The 18,884-nt window shown below is 38.1% G+C and overlaps 2 protein-coding genes across 3 annotated transcripts in view; both read right to left on the bottom strand.

Moving 5' to 3' along the window:
* The window catches only part of LOC128606562 (protein mono-ADP-ribosyltransferase PARP12-like), a 10,998-nt gene extending 1,593 nt beyond the window's left edge, over positions 1-9,405 (bottom strand). For both annotated transcript variants that reach the window (XR_008385703.1, XM_053622789.1), the window contains exons 1-12: positions 9,068-9,405; positions 7,681-7,816; positions 7,257-7,548; positions 6,317-6,415; positions 5,970-6,102; positions 4,315-4,483; positions 3,960-4,080; positions 3,761-3,857; positions 1,907-1,991; positions 1,474-1,604; positions 1,187-1,338; positions 1-661 (exon numbers count right to left, since the gene is read on the bottom strand). The exon at positions 1-661 is cut by the window's left edge. Coding sequence is in view for 1 of the 2 variants with exons in the window: in XM_053622789.1 (XP_053478764.1) it covers positions 408-661; positions 1,187-1,338; positions 1,474-1,604; positions 1,907-1,991; positions 3,761-3,857; positions 3,960-4,080; positions 4,315-4,483; positions 5,970-6,102; positions 6,317-6,415; positions 7,257-7,548; positions 7,681-7,816; positions 9,068-9,375 (1,977 nt within the window). In the remaining variant the exon portion in view is untranslated. The remainder of the gene's footprint in view (positions 662-1,186; positions 1,339-1,473; positions 1,605-1,906; positions 1,992-3,760; positions 3,858-3,959; positions 4,081-4,314; positions 4,484-5,969; positions 6,103-6,316; positions 6,416-7,256; positions 7,549-7,680; positions 7,817-9,067) is intronic.
* Positions 9,406-10,216: 811 nt separating this feature from the next.
* Positions 10,217-17,414, bottom strand: LOC128606561 (protein mono-ADP-ribosyltransferase PARP12-like). Its single transcript, XM_053622788.1, has 12 exons — positions 17,095-17,414; positions 16,858-16,993; positions 16,457-16,754; positions 16,265-16,360; positions 14,175-14,307; positions 13,930-14,098; positions 13,708-13,828; positions 13,517-13,613; positions 12,100-12,175; positions 11,788-11,918; positions 11,132-11,283; positions 10,217-10,891 (listed from the first exon to the last, which is right to left on the bottom strand). Exons 1-12 carry the CDS (start codon positions 17,412-17,414, stop codon positions 10,611-10,613), a joined length of 2,010 nt encoding a protein of 669 aa, XP_053478763.1. The 3' UTR covers positions 10,217-10,610.
* Positions 17,415-18,884: the final 1,470 nt, after the last annotated feature.

Below are 18,884 nucleotides of genomic sequence, written 5' to 3'. Positions count from 1 at the left end.
ATTATGACTCATTTAAATGCTTTCAGCAATTTAGCTCGGACTGGTAGCCTGACATATTGTATGTAAGCAGAAAAACCTATGGAAAGAGATTTGCTCATTGAAGTATAAAAGGCTTATATGAAAGGTGTTGAAAATGTATCAGTAGGGAGACGCATCAATAGACACTTGATTAAACAAACCGTAGGATTAAGAAATATTTAAGACCACATTTTGATTTATAACCACTTTAAATAACTGCACTGTAGCAGTAAATGACCCCATCAGACAAACAAGAAGAGAAAAAGTGCAAAATTAAGCTACCATTAAGCTTTCTGGGCATAAAAGTTCACAGCAGCAAAACTAAAACAAAGTTCTTACTAGGTGAATTATAAACCACATTCATCACAGTCCACGCACATATCTGGATCTTAAGAGTATTCAATGATGTACTCAGGATAGATCTGATACTTCTCAAAGATGACAAAAATAGCCGGGTTGCTTGGATTGTCCACACAGCTATCATAAAACCCTGCCTTCTGTGGCTTCTGTGGAGGACGGAGAAAACTGCTGGATCCTTTTGTAAATTCTCCAACAAGGATAAGTGCAACAAACATCGTCTTCGGGCCACCCCGGGATTTAGCGTATGTATCTGAGTACTTAGCATCTCTGGCAAAGTAACTTCCTATACAGAAGAGTAAAAGCAAATATATTACAGTAATATGGGGAAGAATTTATTTTTCAAAATAAATATTTAAATGCATTTTTGAAAAAATTATAATGTTTTATTTCTAAAAGAATTGATCAGTTTGTAGCCACACACATTTAATGTTGTGGAACATCCCTGAATCCCTGTTATCAGTTACGTTATAGCAGCTATAAACAGTCGTTTATAATGCACATTGGTACTTAAAAACCTTTAAATGAAAAATCTTCTATCCTTAGAAAACATAAGGCTTTACCTCTGACATCAATACATTTTTTGTTTAAATCTACCACATGTGTCCCTGGCAATTAGCTTTTACTATAGAAAAGATAATGCATTAGAATGATAAACTTGTGATGTGCCTTGCAGCCAGAACGTCTGTCTGTGTTGCTGTTATAAAAAAAATAAACGACATCTGACCAACTGAGAAAACATACCCACTATGGTATAAAAAATTACACAGCTCAGTTTTGATGCACATTAGCCATTAAAACAATAAACTACCTTTGCCATAAAGTGATCCATGGATACCGCAAACCCTCCAGTCAAAATTCTGCTCACAGATGGCGTCTATTAGAGACTTATCTGTGCCATGGAAGAGGTAACGCTCGTCTATATCTCCCCCGCCATTCTTCTCCTTCATCTGTTCTCTCTGCCTGGAGAGAAAAAAGAATGAAAAAAAATCATGAAAAAAAAAATCATTCAAATAGTTCAAACTAATCCCCAGTAGGGTTAGTTTTGTAACTTCCCTGTGTCAGTGATAATAGTGTCAGGGTTAAAAATGCATGTACCACTTAAAAACTCTCCAGAGCGAAGGATTTTGCACTCTCTTGATGCTGTGGATGGTGCTTGAGGACATCGTCCTTTTGAACAGTAAGGTTACGCTTTTATAATCAGGTGCAGAACTTGAGAGAGGAACAATCTGAAGGGATAGGTTTCGTTAATCAACATTCTGTTTACTATAGTGAAAATAACTTTCTAACCACTGGTGAGGCATTATTATAAGAAAAAATATTTTAAAAAGCCACACCAGTAAGTTTTCTCCATAACTAACAGAAATGTTAGAACTGGGAGTTTCGTGAGTATTGGTGTGTATTCACTGTATACCAGTGTATACCAGTAAACGTTTATACCAGGCATTTTATTAATATGAACGTGCTCTATACATTTCTGTACACTCTGAATGTGTTTAATTTATGCGTAGTGTATGAGTGAGTTGTGTACCGTGTAGGAGAAGCTAGGCAGAGCTGCTTTATCCCAGTGACCAGGAACTTCCACAGAGTTGGAGCCGGTGGTTTCTGAAGCATCACTAAAGTAAGTATTACCCATTAGACTCATACTGTAGTAAAATTTATTATAACAGTATTAAAGCACACCTATTATGGTTTTGAAACATGTCTAATTTTGTTTTAAATAGATTTACATGCATCCAAGGTCAAAAAACACTTTGATGTGCTCATATTTTAAATTGCATTTTACCTTTACATTTTAAATTGCAAAAATACCTTTTATTCCCAAGTGTCACAAACGACTCGTTAAATGAACCGTACTAAAGTATTCCTTCTAAACTCCTCATTTCAGAGAGCATAGTCTGCTCTGATTGGTCAGATGTCCGAGTCTGTTGCGATTGGTCTACCTCTATCAGTGTGTGTCGAAAAGCGTGTGCCCACTTCCATAACGAGTTTCAGCTACGTCTGTTTGCGAGCAGCCAATCAAAGACCAGATGCGGGGCTTTTTGTTACAAACCTATGTAGGTTAGTACAGGAAGTAAGTCTGGAATTACTAACGACTCGTTTCAGCTGTCCAGAATCGGTTCCTTCTTTTGGGAGTCAATAACCCCATTTGTCGTGCACTTCGATTTTTGAAACTTTGCAGACGTTTTTACATTCACAAACAGCTCTATAACACACTACACGAAAGGTAATATTTGAAAAAACGATAACAGGTGCACTTTAACTATGCAATGCAAATCATTCACCTTAATATCTGCAGTATTTTTTTATTTTTTTTGCAGTTTTTGAACACCATACAGTATGTATATCTTTGCATTTTTGTTTAAATGACCCCATTTTAAATATTCTATCATTTAAAAATCTAGCCAAGGAATCGAATTTTAGTGAATTGAGAAATGTTAGGGAAGTCTTTATTAGATCAAGCTAATCTACTCAGAAAAAGTCAAAGTCTTTGTCACTCTAATTAGGCACTATTTTACATTCAGTAACTTTTCAGTAGCACTATATGTGTAGAGTAAAGCTCAGCAAGGTCCAAACTCATTTTTAAAAAAGATTTCATGCTTACACACTCCCAAATTAATTATATACATTATTGTCTGAAATAATATTTCTCAGTGCAAGTGAATTCAAAGGCAGCCAGACTTAAAATACCAGACTTAAAATACTTTTTTTTTTCTATTTTTAAAGTATTTCTATCCGAGTTCATCGTCACAGACTACATATTAAACTGCTAAACTGTAAATGTAGATCTTAAAGGTTGGCATGTAATGCCTTTTTAAGCTACGCATCAAAATTCCACATGCAAATTACATTCATTTATTTGTGTCAGGGGATTGACATTGCAGGATAAATATTCACTTTTAAGATCAGCGTTGGTAAACGTTAACAAAACAAATTCACGCCATAAAACAGTAGCCAACCAGATTTAAATGTGTCTGTGCGGTCCTTTGTGTGTAGTGTAGAATCTAAAACGGATGGAATTTTCTGTCATTGGCACAATGTCAAAGTCTTGTCTTGGAAATTTGCGAATTATAAGGATTGAGTTTTGAGTAGATGGTCTAACTATTTCGTTTTACATGTTTTGAGTTGTCTAGCTAGCTACCTTGCTAACAACATCTTTCAACAGTGTAACTAAAAACTGTATTTTTGTTATATTTTATAGCTGATCTCACATGTTGGGCTAGTTCTTGAATCCTGTAGCATGGTGGGTTATTTTCGGTACCCATTTTGCACCATAAAAATGGCAATGACAAAAAAACGAGAATAAATTGCTGACCATTATGACATTCTATGAGACATGCTAATTCAAATGCATCAAATCACATGGCTCATCTAAAGACTGTACCTTTTTGATTTTCCCTTGACATCTTGAACTGAAACAAATCGTGGCCTCCGCCGAACCTCTCGTTTTGTTTTGTACCTCAAGTTTTGTTGATACATATCTGAAAATTAAACATTTTAGATGAATGAACTCTATGAAACACAATTTGTTTTATAAAGATTTTTTTTTTAAATGTACAGTACACGTCTTGAAAGATGACTACCTTTTATGTTGAGCACATAATTATTTCCACCCAGGTTGAATGGAATTTCAGTTTCAATTTCCGAGAGGTACACATTCTCTAAGGCTTTTGAGGAGATTGACTTCAAAAGTTTTTCATCTTCCTACAGAAAATATTTTTAACATTATCTGGTGTGACAATAAGTTATTAAGCAGCTCTGATATACAGTAAATGAAACTCTGGGTATTTACTTATGGATATTTATTCATTTGTGATGAAATGTGAAATAATTCATAAATTCAAACTATAAATTATAGTTATAAATATATTTTATAGATATCTAAATTAATACTTAAAATTTATAGCGTTAAAATAATTGTTAATGAACATTACTGACCCCCTGGCCGTATTCAATCCACTGCCCTTGATCATCCTTCCAGTACCAAAGCCACTCAGTGGTCAGGATGAAGTGAGGAGGTTTGGTAACAGAGGACGCTGTGGATAGACGGCGAACTGGTCTCTCTCCACACATCATTAAAGTGAAGTCCACAGGCAGAGGCCCAAAGCTGCATTCCAGAAACACAATATGGCCATATTATCATCATGTGATCCCTCTATAGTGAAACATATTTTTAAGTCAAGCAGTAAGAAGCAACTTGGCTCGCATTTTAGTTTTAGCTGATTAGAATATTTCTGACTGTTTATTATTTAGGAAATGTCTGTTCTTACCTTCCCTTGATCTTAAAAGGACCAGAAATGTGCTCCTACTCACTGTCACATATCTGGGATTTCAACCTACTGTACTTTTCATTAGAGCTACACTATACGACCAAAAGTATGCGGACAGCTGACCATCACACCCATATGCGTTTCTTCCCCAATCTGTTGAAAGCACACAAAGTTGAAAGCCCAAAATTGTCTAGAATGCCCCTGGTATGCTACAGCTTCAAGATTTCCCTTCACTGGAACCAAGTTCCAAGTTCTGTTAGAGCATGATAATGTCACTGTTCACAAAGTGAGGTCCATGAAGACATGGTTTGCCAAGAGTAGAAGAACTCGAGTGGCCTGCACAGAGCCCTGACCTCAAACCTACTGAACACCTTTGGGATGAATTGGAACACAGACTGCAAAACTTGCATCTGTGACCTACAATCTACACTACTCATGAGGTAGGACATTCAGCTCCATTACCCTGTGTTGGGGAACACAGCGTAATAAAAAGTGAACAGGATACCATTTGGGATTTGCCCTAGAAGATGGCAGATTTGGGGCTCATGGGGAAGAATTCAAAACATAACAATGAGTAAATAGTTGAAAATGAATCTGAATTTAATTCATTCATTCATCTTCAGTAAGTGCTTTATCCTGGTCAGGGTTGTTCTGGATCCAGAGCCTATGATGCCAGTCCATCATATGGCATCATACACACACATATTCACACACTCATTCAGACCTCAGCATAGCCAATCCACATATTGGCATTTTTTTGGCAGCTGGGAAGAAACCAGAGAACCTGGAAGAAACCCATAAGGACTTGAGGAGAACGTGCACCAAACTCCGGAAAGACAGTAACCTGAGCTCAGGATTGAACAATGGAGCTGTGAAGTGCCACCCCGGAATATGAATTTGAATGCTGTGACAAACTGTCATGTTGATATAAATCTGCAATTAAATGAGCGGCAGTCACTATTAGCGTTCTGATACTGCAAGTAGAGAAACAATTCCAGCCAGAGACATCAATCAGGACATCTGTGCAACTGAGTTTAACCAGTATTTCTATTCCTGGCTCAGGTCAGGTGATACAGTGGTACTTCAGGTGATGGTGGAAATAGCAACTAGCAAATAGCAATATGGAGGATTATGGTTAATGTGCTGAGCTGTGCTATGCTGCATCACCTGATGGATAAGTGCTATTACTGACTTTGAAAGAAGATCAGTAACATATTTTCAGTTGAAACGAACATACCAGATTATGTCATGGAAAGGAACAAAAGCACACCTTCTAGCCACCTTGTAGACGTGACATGTAGCACATATAGTTATGTGAAATACCTTGTGTTATTATCTGGATTACAGTAGGCACTCTCAACATCCTCTTCATTGGGAAAGTGCTTCCATGTCACGCCATCTTTATCCAGAATCTCCCATTTATAAGGTAGACCATGATGAACACGGACACATTTCTCTAATGCAGAGATCAAGAGATTGGTCCCAGGATCATTCAAAACAATGTTAGTTTAATGGGCAGTTATCTGATTTCTAGATTATGGTCAATTTTCTATGAAGTATAAGAATTAAAAGAGTAATCTGACTTGCAGCTACGATGAACTTGTAACTGAAAGCCGGAGTATGAAGTAATATTTTGGATTTTGAGACAGTAAATTGTTAAGGATTGGTACCTTTGAAACTGCATCCCTTGCGCACGAAGTAGAGACAGATTTCGTTGCGGTCTGCCTCACTCACTGAGCTGCTGGAGTGCTGCCTTTTCACTTGTTTGTCTAGCAAAGAAGAGACATGGTGTGAAAATGCTGTTTTGTATTGCTGTACTCTGCAAGTGACCTTGTACTCTGTACATCTGCTCATTAGCTTCCATTCCTGTGACACAAACTTTGGATAAACTAAGATAAGTCACATGGTGAAATACTGCATGCGCCTGGCATGCGAGAGTATAAAATCTTTATATAAAACTTTGTGAGTGAGTCTTTGCTATAGTGTGTGATTCTACGGTTGTAATGAATAACATCTGAGCATTTAGTGCAGTAAACTACTATATACTTGTATACACTGTTTAAGTCTCAATTCTTATCCATCAGTGTTGATTTAATTTTCCATAACAACAACTCTGACAGTAATGCTGGTTGAGAGACTACTCACATATTTGTGTTAATGCGCTTATTTTAATGTTATTTTTTCTATATTAAAAACTTATTCAAAGGGATTTGTATGGCATACATGGCATAAGAGGTTGTTATACCATATGGTATAAAATATGATAAATTGCTGTGGTATAAGAGGAATTAAACATGTTGGGACATGCTGTTATTGGAAAATAACCAACTTTAGGGTGGTAATGGCATCATCCCATCCTATCATTGATTATTTTCCTATAACAGCATGCCTGTTATGTTGTATTTCTTACATAACTAAAAATTAATCACCAAAATCTATGGATGTTTGGGCCAACATCAACAGTGTACAATGTAGGAAAGAAGAGGTTGTTAGTTTTGCATTTCTTTGTTATTGTCATTGTGTGATAACCCCATTAGAAATCATTTTATAAACATAATCATAAACCATGAGAATAATGATAAACCATGACCATGACATATAAACTCATACCAAAGATTGCCAAAGCTTTCTCTGCTCCTTTGGAGATAGATTTGTCAGTTTGACTGTTGAGAAGTAACTTGTTTTTGTATATTTTCTGAAGGGTGCGAATATTTTCTGGACTGAACCCTCTGCCATTCAGGATTTTCATGGCGGTTGCATCAAAATTATGAGCTCGCTTGCAGGCAGCTCCAAATTTACAGTCATCCTGTAGGAAGTGCTGGCAGACGTGCAGGTTGGTGCAGGAAGTCTGATATTTACAGCTTCCATGTTCTCCATTCCCCTTATTATAGTGGGAACAAATCTGAAAAAGAAAAAAAACAGCAAATGATCATAAGCGTCAATGAAATTGATGTGTATGCAAAGTTACGGTGTGTTACAATGGTGTCGAATTTATCTATGTAAAATGAATGAGCTACATGCAGGATGATCTAACCTCTGGAACAAGAGATGGATCATTCAGTAGCAGAAGTTGAAACAACTGCGCTTCTTCCAGGAACTGAAGATTCTTGTTTTTCAGGAGAGTAGAATTGTGTGCAGATTTCAAATCATGACAGTTTTTGCATTTATTCCTGGGGTTGATAGAGAAGAGATTATGTTCAACAACCATCAAAGATAGGGGTAAGATAAACATACATTGTCGGAATTACATCCATCCATCCATCCATCCATCCATCTTCAACCGCTTACTCCTTTTCAGGGTCGCGGGGAAACCTGGAGCCTATCCCAGGAAGCATGGGGCACAAGGTGGGGTACACCCTGGACAGGGTGCCAGTCCATCGCAGGGCACAATCACATACACACTCACACACCCATTCATACACTACGGACACTTTAGACACACCAATCAGCCTTGTCGGAATTACAAAGGAATTTAATAAAAGAAAAGCAAAAAAGACAGTTTATAATTAGATAATTAAATTCTGGGTGTGAGCTGAGGCTGTGCTAAATCCAAAAATATATATAATACTTGATTTTGCTATCAACATTGACTGAAGGCCTTCATGTAGTGTCTGTAATTAGGGCAGTGAGTAATCCTGTGATTGCAGCCAATAAACAGATTTTACTTCTTCTCTGACATTTCTGATTGCATTGTCAGCATTATCATTAAGCCCATTTCTTTTAGATACTGTACAACCAAAATAACTTATAACTCATTAGAAAGTTCCTGATTTTATATAAAGGCAATAATCAAAATAACAGATTTCTGTCCTCCCAACCAAAGGGAAATTCAACTGTGAGCTAGTGCAAATTGGAAAAAGGCCAGTAGAGTATTTCATAATGCTATTTCACAATTGATCTTGGCTTTCAATAGACTCAGGTGTGGCTCCTGCATGGTTGGAATGAAAACCTGCACCCACACCGGCCTTTTGCGGATAAGATCGGACACCCCTGCTCTACAGACTGCTGTGAGTGAAAATCCCAGGAGATCATCAGCAGCTTCTGAAATACTCAAACCAGCCCATCTGGTACAAACAAGCATGCCACGGTTAAAGTCACAGAGATCACACGTTTTCCCCCATTTTGATGTTTGATGTAAACATCAAGTAATGCTTTTGACTTGTATCTGGATGATTTTATGCAGATTTTTTTGCTGCTGCCACATGATGGGCTGATTGGATAACTGCATGAGCAGGTGTACAGGTGTTCGTATGAAAGTGGACGGTGAGTGTACTGTATATTTCTGAATCAGCTGTGATCGCCAGCAGTGTTTATGTTAGTCAGCTTGACACAAATGAACACAGTATGTGTGCATTCCTCACTCCTGAGTGTTAATTCAGTACTAAGACACTAAAAGGGTATCAGGTGTAAATAACTCTTACCCGAATCTGCACTTCCCGCACACTAGATAGCGGCACAAGTGCAGGTCCTCGCAGCGCGCGCATTTCGCCGGGTCTTTACATATTCTCAGCGATGTTACCGCAATGATTAAAGCGCCCGGACTGAGCGCGCGCTCGGCCGAGTCCTCATCAACAACACGGTAGCGCGCGCTGTCCAGCACCGCGCGCCGCAGGAGTCGCTCATCCACCGTGAAACTCTGCCGTAAAACACCGTCCAAGTGCTGGAACTCCAAACAGCACTGGTTATTACAAAGCACTTTGAGGATATGGTTAGATACGATATTCGCCATTTTCTCACCCAGTCGTCGTTCCTTCGTTGATCGGTTTAGTCTCAGTTTGAAGAAAACGAAAGTAAGATGTTTCGGTGCTTGCTGGCGGAAGAGCTGTCACGAGCACAATCCCAAATAGTTTCTCTACAAGTGCACTACTTTCATCCTAAATAGTGCACTACTTAGTAAATAGTCTGTTGGTGTTATTGTGGATTTATTTTATTTTTTTTAATGGTTGTATCCTGTATCCTATGGATCATGATGAAACATGGGCAGTTTAAAATATAATATATTTTTTTTATGGGAGAGTTATTATATTTATTATTATTTATTTACCCGTCATGGTAACACTTTATTTTAAGACTATAAGGGGTGAAAGGTCTTGTTACTTATTTATTTAATAAAGCTCAATTCATGACCTAAATGTATAAAGTAAAACTAGTAAGTTTTTTAAGATCTTTTTTCTTTTTTCTTTTTTATTGATAAACATTTAGGTTATTAATTCACACACAATAGTTTTCAAAACAAGTCTTTGTTGTGCATCAATACGAGCAATATTTCAGTTATTAGTCTTTTGCACATATCAAATATCCAGTTAGCCTGTTTAGCAATACAGGGATTATACACAGTGAGTCAACAAATAATAAAAACCTTGAGGTGCAGTCCATGAGGATGAGATGCACTGTAGTACTTAAAGCACTTAAAGGTGCTTAACGTACTTAGTACTTAAAGTACTTTAAGTACTAAGTACTTAAAGTACTTAAAGTACTTTAAGTACTAAGAACTTAAAGGTGGACACACCAGATACTGACTGTTACTTTCGACATCGACCCCCCCCCCCACCCCCTTTGTTCAGGGACTCATCATTCCATTTCTGTTCATCAAATGTCTGTTAAACTTGTTCAGTTCTTGCATTTTTTTTTATGTTAATACAAATATTTACACGTTAACAATGCTGGAAATAAAAGTAGCTGAATGTGAGAGGACGTTTCTTTTATTGTTGAGTATAATATTTACTGACTAAACCAGTCATCTTCCTTCATCTTTACAGAACAAATGCATGCATCAGCACATATGCTTTTAAATCATATAATACTCATGCTATTGGTTGTCGACATCCATTCAACATCTATGATAAGTGTAATATTGCAGCTATAAGAAAAGTGTACTAAACTGGATACTAATTCCTTCATTATAAGTGCTTTACTGTATATTCCATACTTTAAATGTAATAAAATTTGATACTCTACAGATATTTATGAAATCAAACATTTGGACTCCTCAGGCGCATATTCTATTATGAATTCAGGGTAAATCTGGAACTTCTCAAAGACGACAAAAATGCTTGGATTGCTGCAGTTGTCCACACAGCTGTCATAGAAGCCTTTGCCCATGGTTTTAGCAGGAGGACGGACAAAGCTACCGTGGCCACTGGTGTAGTGACCCACCAGAACCCGTGCTACAAACATCTTTTTGCTGCTGTCTGCAGACTGAGAGTATTTATCAGAATAGGAGGCATCTCTGGCAAAATAACTTCCTGAGTAAGAAACAAACATAAACAAAAAACACCCACTGACACGGAGAAAAATGAAACTTTACATGTGCAGTGCCTTATTAAACGTGATTTAAAATGTATACCTGTATTTACTTGTGCTGCATATAACATACATGAACATGAAAAACAATACATTTTGAAAGTGGCCTATAATATGTGATCATTTAAAACTATTAATAATGTTCCATAAGGAGCATTAATTAATTTTTCATTTGCTCTCACCTTTTCCATATAATGTGCCATTCACTCCACAAATTCTCCAGTCAAAGTTCTGCTCACAGATGGCCTCTATTAGAGATTGCTCTGTGCCGTGAAACAAAAGTCTCTCATCCACATCTCTCCCTCCATTCCGCTCCTTCATCTGCTCTTTCTGCCTGAAAAAAAGATTCATAAATATGCAGTCTCAGTATGCAAGTAGTTACATAGAAATATAGAAAGTGAGTTTGATACACATTTGCATGCAGGGTCTGTTACAATAGCTTAAAGCAGAGGTTCCCAACCACCAAGCCATCTGGCACTAGACTGCAGTGAAGGAGCAGTGATGTTCTCACACACTCACTCACACACACACACACACACACACACACACACACACACACACACACACACACACATTCCACTCAATATAAGTACAAATATTGCCAATATTTGTAGAGTGATAGATCATGAAGTCCTATAGCTCAAAAGTTTAACTTACTGGTCCATCAAAATATGGAGGGAAATAGTACATTGGCACTGGCGTTGTTAAGTATGCTAACAATGTTGAGTCATTAATCATTAATTATATTATAATTATCAGCATTCTCCGAGTGCTGTGACCTTGTTAAAACTTCTGTGATAGTGATTCATGACTCAAAGTAGGCAGTCTTTGACCTTACCACTGGAAAACCTTCCACAGAGAGCTGTTCTGGTTCCTCTCAATGCTGTTGATGTTGTACTTTGGCATGGTCTGTTTAAAGAGCTTCTCTACCATCAGGAATTCAGCCTCGGTACTAGGTAGGGGAACCAGCTGGCAACCCAAGTTCAAGTTACTATTGTTTTACAACAATCACATGTAACTTACTAGGCATTGTAACAACAGACAACAGTAACCCACAATTAAGGACACTGAAGCGGTAGGGAACAGCAATCACTTAATAAATAAGCCACCAATCAGAATAATATATCAACAACACATCTATGATGTGTACCTTGTATGAGAAGCTGGGTAAAGCTCCTCTATCCCAGTGAGCAGGAACTGCCACGGAGGAAGAGCTGGAACTTTCACTATGAAAACACACACACAAAAAAGAAGTGTTTATATGACCCTAGGTTTCTTATATGAAAGATATCTGGTCATTACAGAAATCCGAATGTAGATTCAGAACTCTAACAAATAAATCAGAGGGGACATGGCAAGAAAAAAAAACTCTTTGAGATGACCTTGAGAGGAACATAATTCAAAAGAGAATCCTCTTCTGAGGGCCACTGGTTAGTGGGAATATAAATCATTACGCTTCTACATCTATAAGTTACACAGTACTGAGTGTGTTGAAAGGATGTTCATTATGTGCATGTTGTGAATAAGAGTCCTGTGATGAGCACAGGAAAGCATTTTCGATTACAGCAGCAGTTCTTTGGTAGAAATCTACAATATCCAGGTAAGATAAACCACTGAAGAAAGGTTGAAAAACAGTTTTTGGAAAGTGCAGATCTTTAGACATTTGACTCCTGACTTTAGAGTCAAGATGAGGCGCAGGCATCACATCAAGGTGATTTATAAGATTATTTGCTATTGCTAATCTCAGCGACAAGCTTTGGCTACTTTCAGTTGATTCTGACATGTGTAATGAAATTACTTATTCTCTTATGAATTGAATTGATTTATTCAGGAGCAGCACCGTGTCCCCAGATCGATCCTGTGATCGGGTTACTGTCTGTGTAGAGCAGTGGTCACCAACCCTGTTATTGGAGATTTACCTTCCTGAAGACTTTAGCTCCAACCATAATTGTGCCCACTTTCCCATCTAAATATTGCCTTAAGAAGTTCTTGATCGGTTAAAACAGGTGTGTTAGATTTTAGTCGGAGATGAAACCTGCAGGAAGGTAGCTCTCAAGGAAGAGGGTTGGTGACCACTAGTGTAGAGTATACTTGGTGACGCATGTTCTCCCAGTGTCTGTGTGGCTTTCCTCTGGTTTCCTCCCACTGTCCAAAAACATGCAGGTAGGTAGACTGGCTATGTTAAATTGCCCCTAGGTGTGAATGAGCGTGGGAATGTGTGTGCATGGTGTCCCATAATGGACTTCGGTCCCATCCAGGGTGAATTCCCTGACGTTGTGCCCTGGGTTGCCAGGATGAATTCCAGATCCACCACAGGTCTGACCAGGTTAATGTGGCTACTAAAGATGAATGATTTATTCCAATTTTTCAGCTTTAAAATGATACTGACACTTCACTAATCCTTATGCTGAAGCAAACGCCTACTCAAAACTTTTCCTAAGATTGTTTTAATGTTGGTTAAGCCTGCTTCTTGTGATATTGCATCAGATCATTGAGTCTAGGCTAAAATCAAGCATCTGTGAATACGTAGCAACACAACAGTGATTCAGTCAGTTTTAGCCTGATACCTTTTTAGCTTGCTCTCAACCTCTAGAGCAGAGACAAATCGTGGCCTCCTCCGAATATCTCTTTTTGTTTGGTACAGAAGGTTTTGCTGATACATGTCTGCAAATCAAATATACCACAACAAAAATTGAGCATATATACATTTTATAATGCAGCAATGATAGAATAGAGAAAGATATTCTGTTTGGGTTACCTTTCAAGTACAGCACGTATTTATGTCTTTCAGAACTGACAGGAATTTCACTCTGCGGATCCGACTGGTAAACATTCTCTAGTGTCTGAGAGGTGAGAGGAGTAGCCAGCTGTGCATCCACCTGTAGACAATGGCATCATGTCGTATTATGTGAAATTACTCACAGACATGTAACAAACTATTACTCAGTCCCAGCTACGGGCTGGAAGAAAAGTCACTGACCCCCTGTCCATACTCAATCCATTTTTCTTTTTCATTTTTCCAGTACCAGAGCCACTCAGTGGTCAGGATGAAGTTAGGGGGTTTGGTAACAGATGATGCTGTGGACAGACGGCGAACTTGTCTATGTCCACATGTCATGGAGATGAAGTTAACAATCTCAGGCCCTGGACTGGGAGTTAAAATTTAATTCACCATTTAATTTCATATTTTTTCGCACTACTTCAGAATAAAAGATCAGTTTTTACCTCACTTCATTAGCTGGATTACAGAAGGCTCTCTCAATTGCTTCTCCATTTGGCAAGTCTTTCCATGCCTGTCCATTCTTATCTAAAATCTGCCATTTATATGGCAAGTGGTAATGAACACGGACACACTTCTCTAAAAAGATTTAAAAACAGAACAAAAAGATCAGTAATATTATATAATAGGGTTACTAAGCCAGAAAGTGGAACAATACTAATATATATATATATATATATATATATATATATATATATATATATATATATATATATATATATATATATATATATATATGATACATTTTCTCTAATCAACATAAAATATATTATATGTACTTAAACTATAGTGGTTATGTCATTTAATTATAGAGGTTATTTTGAGAAGTAAATACAGTTATTGTTATAAATATGAAACATTTTTAGTCACTGTAACATCCCCTCCATTTCCATTCATGGGGATTTCCAAGCATGTGAAGGGACTGGGATGAAAGTAAAATATTTTGGGTCCTGTTTTAAATTTGTATTGTTATGAAATTAAAGAAAGATGACCTTAGTTAATCTATGACCCGAGGCATCTCTTAGTATAGATGTATGAGTAAAACATGATGTTCTAGTGAAAAATTGACAAATCCACATACAGACTAATTGAGAACCTTGGAAATTTACTAAACAGGTTTACAGAGTCCCTGATTTACCACTAGCAGGAATTTCAGATTGGAATTGTAATTTTGTTTGTGTGTTAGTAGGTTACCCAGCCAGCACAAAGTCATTTATAAGATATGAACAATGTGATAACACCTTAGTATAAGGTCCAGAAATAAGCACATATAATGGTTTAATAATGATAAACTATTACATGCATTAATTATTAACACATGAGGAAATGTATGAGTTAATGATAATGATAACGAGTCTATTGGTCACAGCCCAGTGAAATTCTTTTCTTCGCATACCCCAGCATGCCAGGAAGTTGGGGTAAGAGCGCAGGGTCAGCCATGATATGGCGCCCCTGGAGCAGAGTGGGTTAAGGGCCTTGCTCAAGGACCCAACAGCGGCAGCTTGGCAGCGACGGGGCTTGAATGCCTGACCTTCCAATCAGTAACCCAGAGCCTTAACCACTAAGCCACTACATATAAAGTTATATGTATCATGCCTTCCAGTACCCCGATTAATAAATATAAATGGCATTATGTAGGATAGTTAACCCAAAAGTTAGAGAATAGTGTAAGTTCAGGCAATTTTAGTACTTACTGAATGCATTAATTTATCAGTATGAAGACTAATAATTTAGCATTTATTTATAGTTTGGTATTAACATATGCTCATTTATGGACCTTATAGTAAAGTGTTACCAAGACAACTTTGCTGACATTAATGAAATGCCTAAGTAGCCAAAGTAAGGCTTTTTATTATGTCATTTCAAAGACATATAAATTATGACTGTTGTGGTCATTTACAAGCTGTCAAATTTAACATGGACAAAAACCCATACATTTAGAGGTGAAAACAAAGCAGATCATAAAGATCCAAAAACAGCTTTTTATGGGCAAATTTAAATCAGGACAGACTTGGCCAATGGACATATCTGGTCAGTCAGTGTTCATTGGATACGTGTAATTTATGGTAAATATTCAATTTAATAGCATTTACTATTCAATTTACTATTCCATGTACTATCTATCCATCCATCCTCCATACCGCTTACCCTACACAGGGTCAATGGGGAGCCTGGAGCCTATCCCAGGGAATTCCATGGCCCAAGGCGGGGGACACCGTGGACGGATTCACACAGATGCACACACTACGGATAATTTGGAAATGTCAATAAGCCTACAAGACATGTATTTGGACTGGGGGAGGAAACCAGAGTGCCCGGAGGTAACCCCTGAAGCACGGGGAGAACATGCAAACTCTGTGCACACAGGAAGGAGGCAGCATTCAAAACCACAACGCCGGAGGTGTGAGGCAAATGTGCTAACCACTAAGCCCCTATTCAAAGTACTACTTTGCAAATAAATAAATCAAAGTAAATAGGTATGTTCTATCATCCAGCAAATCCAACAGCATCTATTATGGCATGATCTTTGCAATACCTTTAAAGCTGCAACCTCTGCGAATGAAGAAAAGGCAAATCTCATTTGGGTCAGGTTCATTTACAGGCTTTGGACTTTCCCCAGCAGCTAAAGATACTGAATAGGCAAAAAAAAAATATATATATATATACAATGAGAGAAATATTAAAGAAATATTAATCAAGATGAAGCCCAAGGCCATCTAGTTCTAACCTGTTCCGGGACTGACTGTTTTAGCCAGACAATGTGGACCAGGTGGCTTTTCCTGATAAGAACAGATCAAAAACCTGTTTTTGTAAAACTTGTGGAAGTTGGCGATGTTTTCTGGGCTGAGTCCTCTGCCATTAAGAATTTTCACAGCAGTGGCATCAAATGAATGAGCTCTTTTGCACGTGGCACCGAATTTACAGTTGTCCTGTAGGAAGTGCTGGCAGACGTGCAGGTTGGTGCAGGACGCATTATACCTACAGCTTCCATGTTCTCCAGTCCCTTTGTTATAGTGGGTGCAAACCTGAATCCATGCACAACATGAGTCAAATAACGATGACCACCAGGACGGTTTGATTGATCAGATAAACAGTTGTGTATAAACAGACTTGATGTCTCTCACTGACCTCTGGCAGGAGATATGGGTCATTCTGCAGCAATAGCTGGAAAAGTTCAGACTGTCCAAGTTGCTGGAGTCGAACTTTGCTCAGGAGTGCCGAGTTATGAGAGGAATTCAAGGCGTGGGAGTTTTTGCATTTTTCCCTATAAGAAAATGATGGTTTCTAATACTTCAGAACTTTCTTAAAACTTTAAGAGTTTTAACAAACCAGGCCTACTTTCTACTCTGTAGATTATTTACTCACCTGAACCTGCAGTTCCCACAAATCAAATACCTGCAAAGGTGCAGAGTTTCACAGCCAGCACACTTCCCAGGGAGTGTCTGACAAACTCTCAGTGATGTTTTAGCCATGATCACAGTGTCAGCACTGAAAACCTCACAGTCTGCTCTTTTCTCACGGCCTTCCACCACCACCAACCTGTCAGACTCACAGAGAGCTTCTCGAAGCACTTCATCTGCTACTGTGAAATGTTTCCGCAGGGTCTGATCCAAAGTTTTAAAATCCAAACTTCCTCCATGCTGACAAACTGCCTGGAAAATATACGCCGATATTGTATGAGACATTGTGTGGAGCAGAAACTATTCAATGTATGGGTTATATTACCTACAGTACAGTACACCCTCACAGTACTATCAGAATAATAGAGATTTTAACAGGGTTGCCAGATCTCAGTAAAATAAATGATGACAGTTGATGGGTTTTCATAGAGCCAAAGCTTCTGATTTCTCAGTTAACAATCACAGAGTTTTCATTAAAGCATAAACACTAAACTACATTTTTCTGAGATTTTAACAGACATGTTCGTATCGCACATCATAAAAGACGATCTTATCATCTGTTCATTTTAATTGTAGCAGAAAACTGGTTAATTTTGAACTTTTTTCCGCTATTTTCGTCTTCCTGGTTTAAAATCTCGTACTGTCACACATCACAGGCAGTGAATGATTAAGTGGAATTAAACATGTACTCTAATTTCAATCTTAAATTAAATTGAAAAAGTCTAGGTGGATTTTGTTGGACAATCTGGCAACCTCCAACAAGGGCTGATTTTTCAGGAAACGAAACCTAGAGCAAGTCCAGTGGCACTGAGGACATGTCCCAAACGCCAACTATTTGTAACAAGTGCACTACCTCATAGACATTTGGGATTGAGGTTTGTTTAAACAAGCCATATGATTCATAACTTCAGGTACAGTCTGTGTTAGAGGAACTGTGTAAGACATCAAAACCGGCATGTTAGAAAAGATTTAACCAGGAACACAGAGATTGTGTTCAGAAATGTGATCGGCTGTGTGTAGGGTATATTTAAACACAATGCCTTTTTAATACTATAGTAGTACAGTGATTCTCAAACCTGTCCTGGAGGACCCCCAGCACCTCACACTCCTCATCTAACACACCTGGTTCAAACCATCAGCTCATTAGAACAGACTGTAAGACCTGAACTGGGTGTCAGATAAGGGAGACATACAAAATGTGCAGTGCTGGGGGTCCAACAGGACAGGTTTGAGAACCCCTGTAGTAGTACAGTGTGAAATAATCACACCTCGGTGTCCTTACATGCTACCACATTAAATGTTTTCAAGATGTTGACCAGTTCCATCCTAATCTCCAGCTCTGCCACACAGGAATAGAGCAGATGGAATAGGAGAGAAACATGAACAAACAGCAAAAAAAAAAAAAGACTAAGGAGACACACAGTCATGCCTGCGTCCACTAACCCAGATTTCACGTCCAACATGCAAAAAAAAATTGTAGATCACGGACTGGACTCTATAGCCATTACAGAACACACTGTTTATGAGGAGGAATGTCATCATCAGACACAATGGACTACCATAAGGTAAAAAAACTAAGTGTGTGTGTGTGTGTGTGTGTGTGTGTGTGTGTGTGTGTGTGTGTGTGTGTGTGTAAAGGATCAGGTTTCAACGGTCCTTGAAGAACTGTTCTCACAGCCTCTGGAGCTTTACAGTGACCTAGCAGCTTTTTTTTTTTTTTTTGAAGGTCATGGAGAGAGACTGAGCAACGTTTCA

Source organism: Ictalurus furcatus, chromosome 4 (assembly GCF_023375685.1).
Source record: "Ictalurus furcatus strain D&B chromosome 4, Billie_1.0, whole genome shotgun sequence".
NCBI lineage: Eukaryota > Metazoa > Chordata > Actinopteri > Siluriformes > Ictaluridae > Ictalurus > Ictalurus furcatus.
Note: the sequence above shows the minus strand (reverse complement) of the source record. Positions and strands in the feature narration are given on the sequence as shown.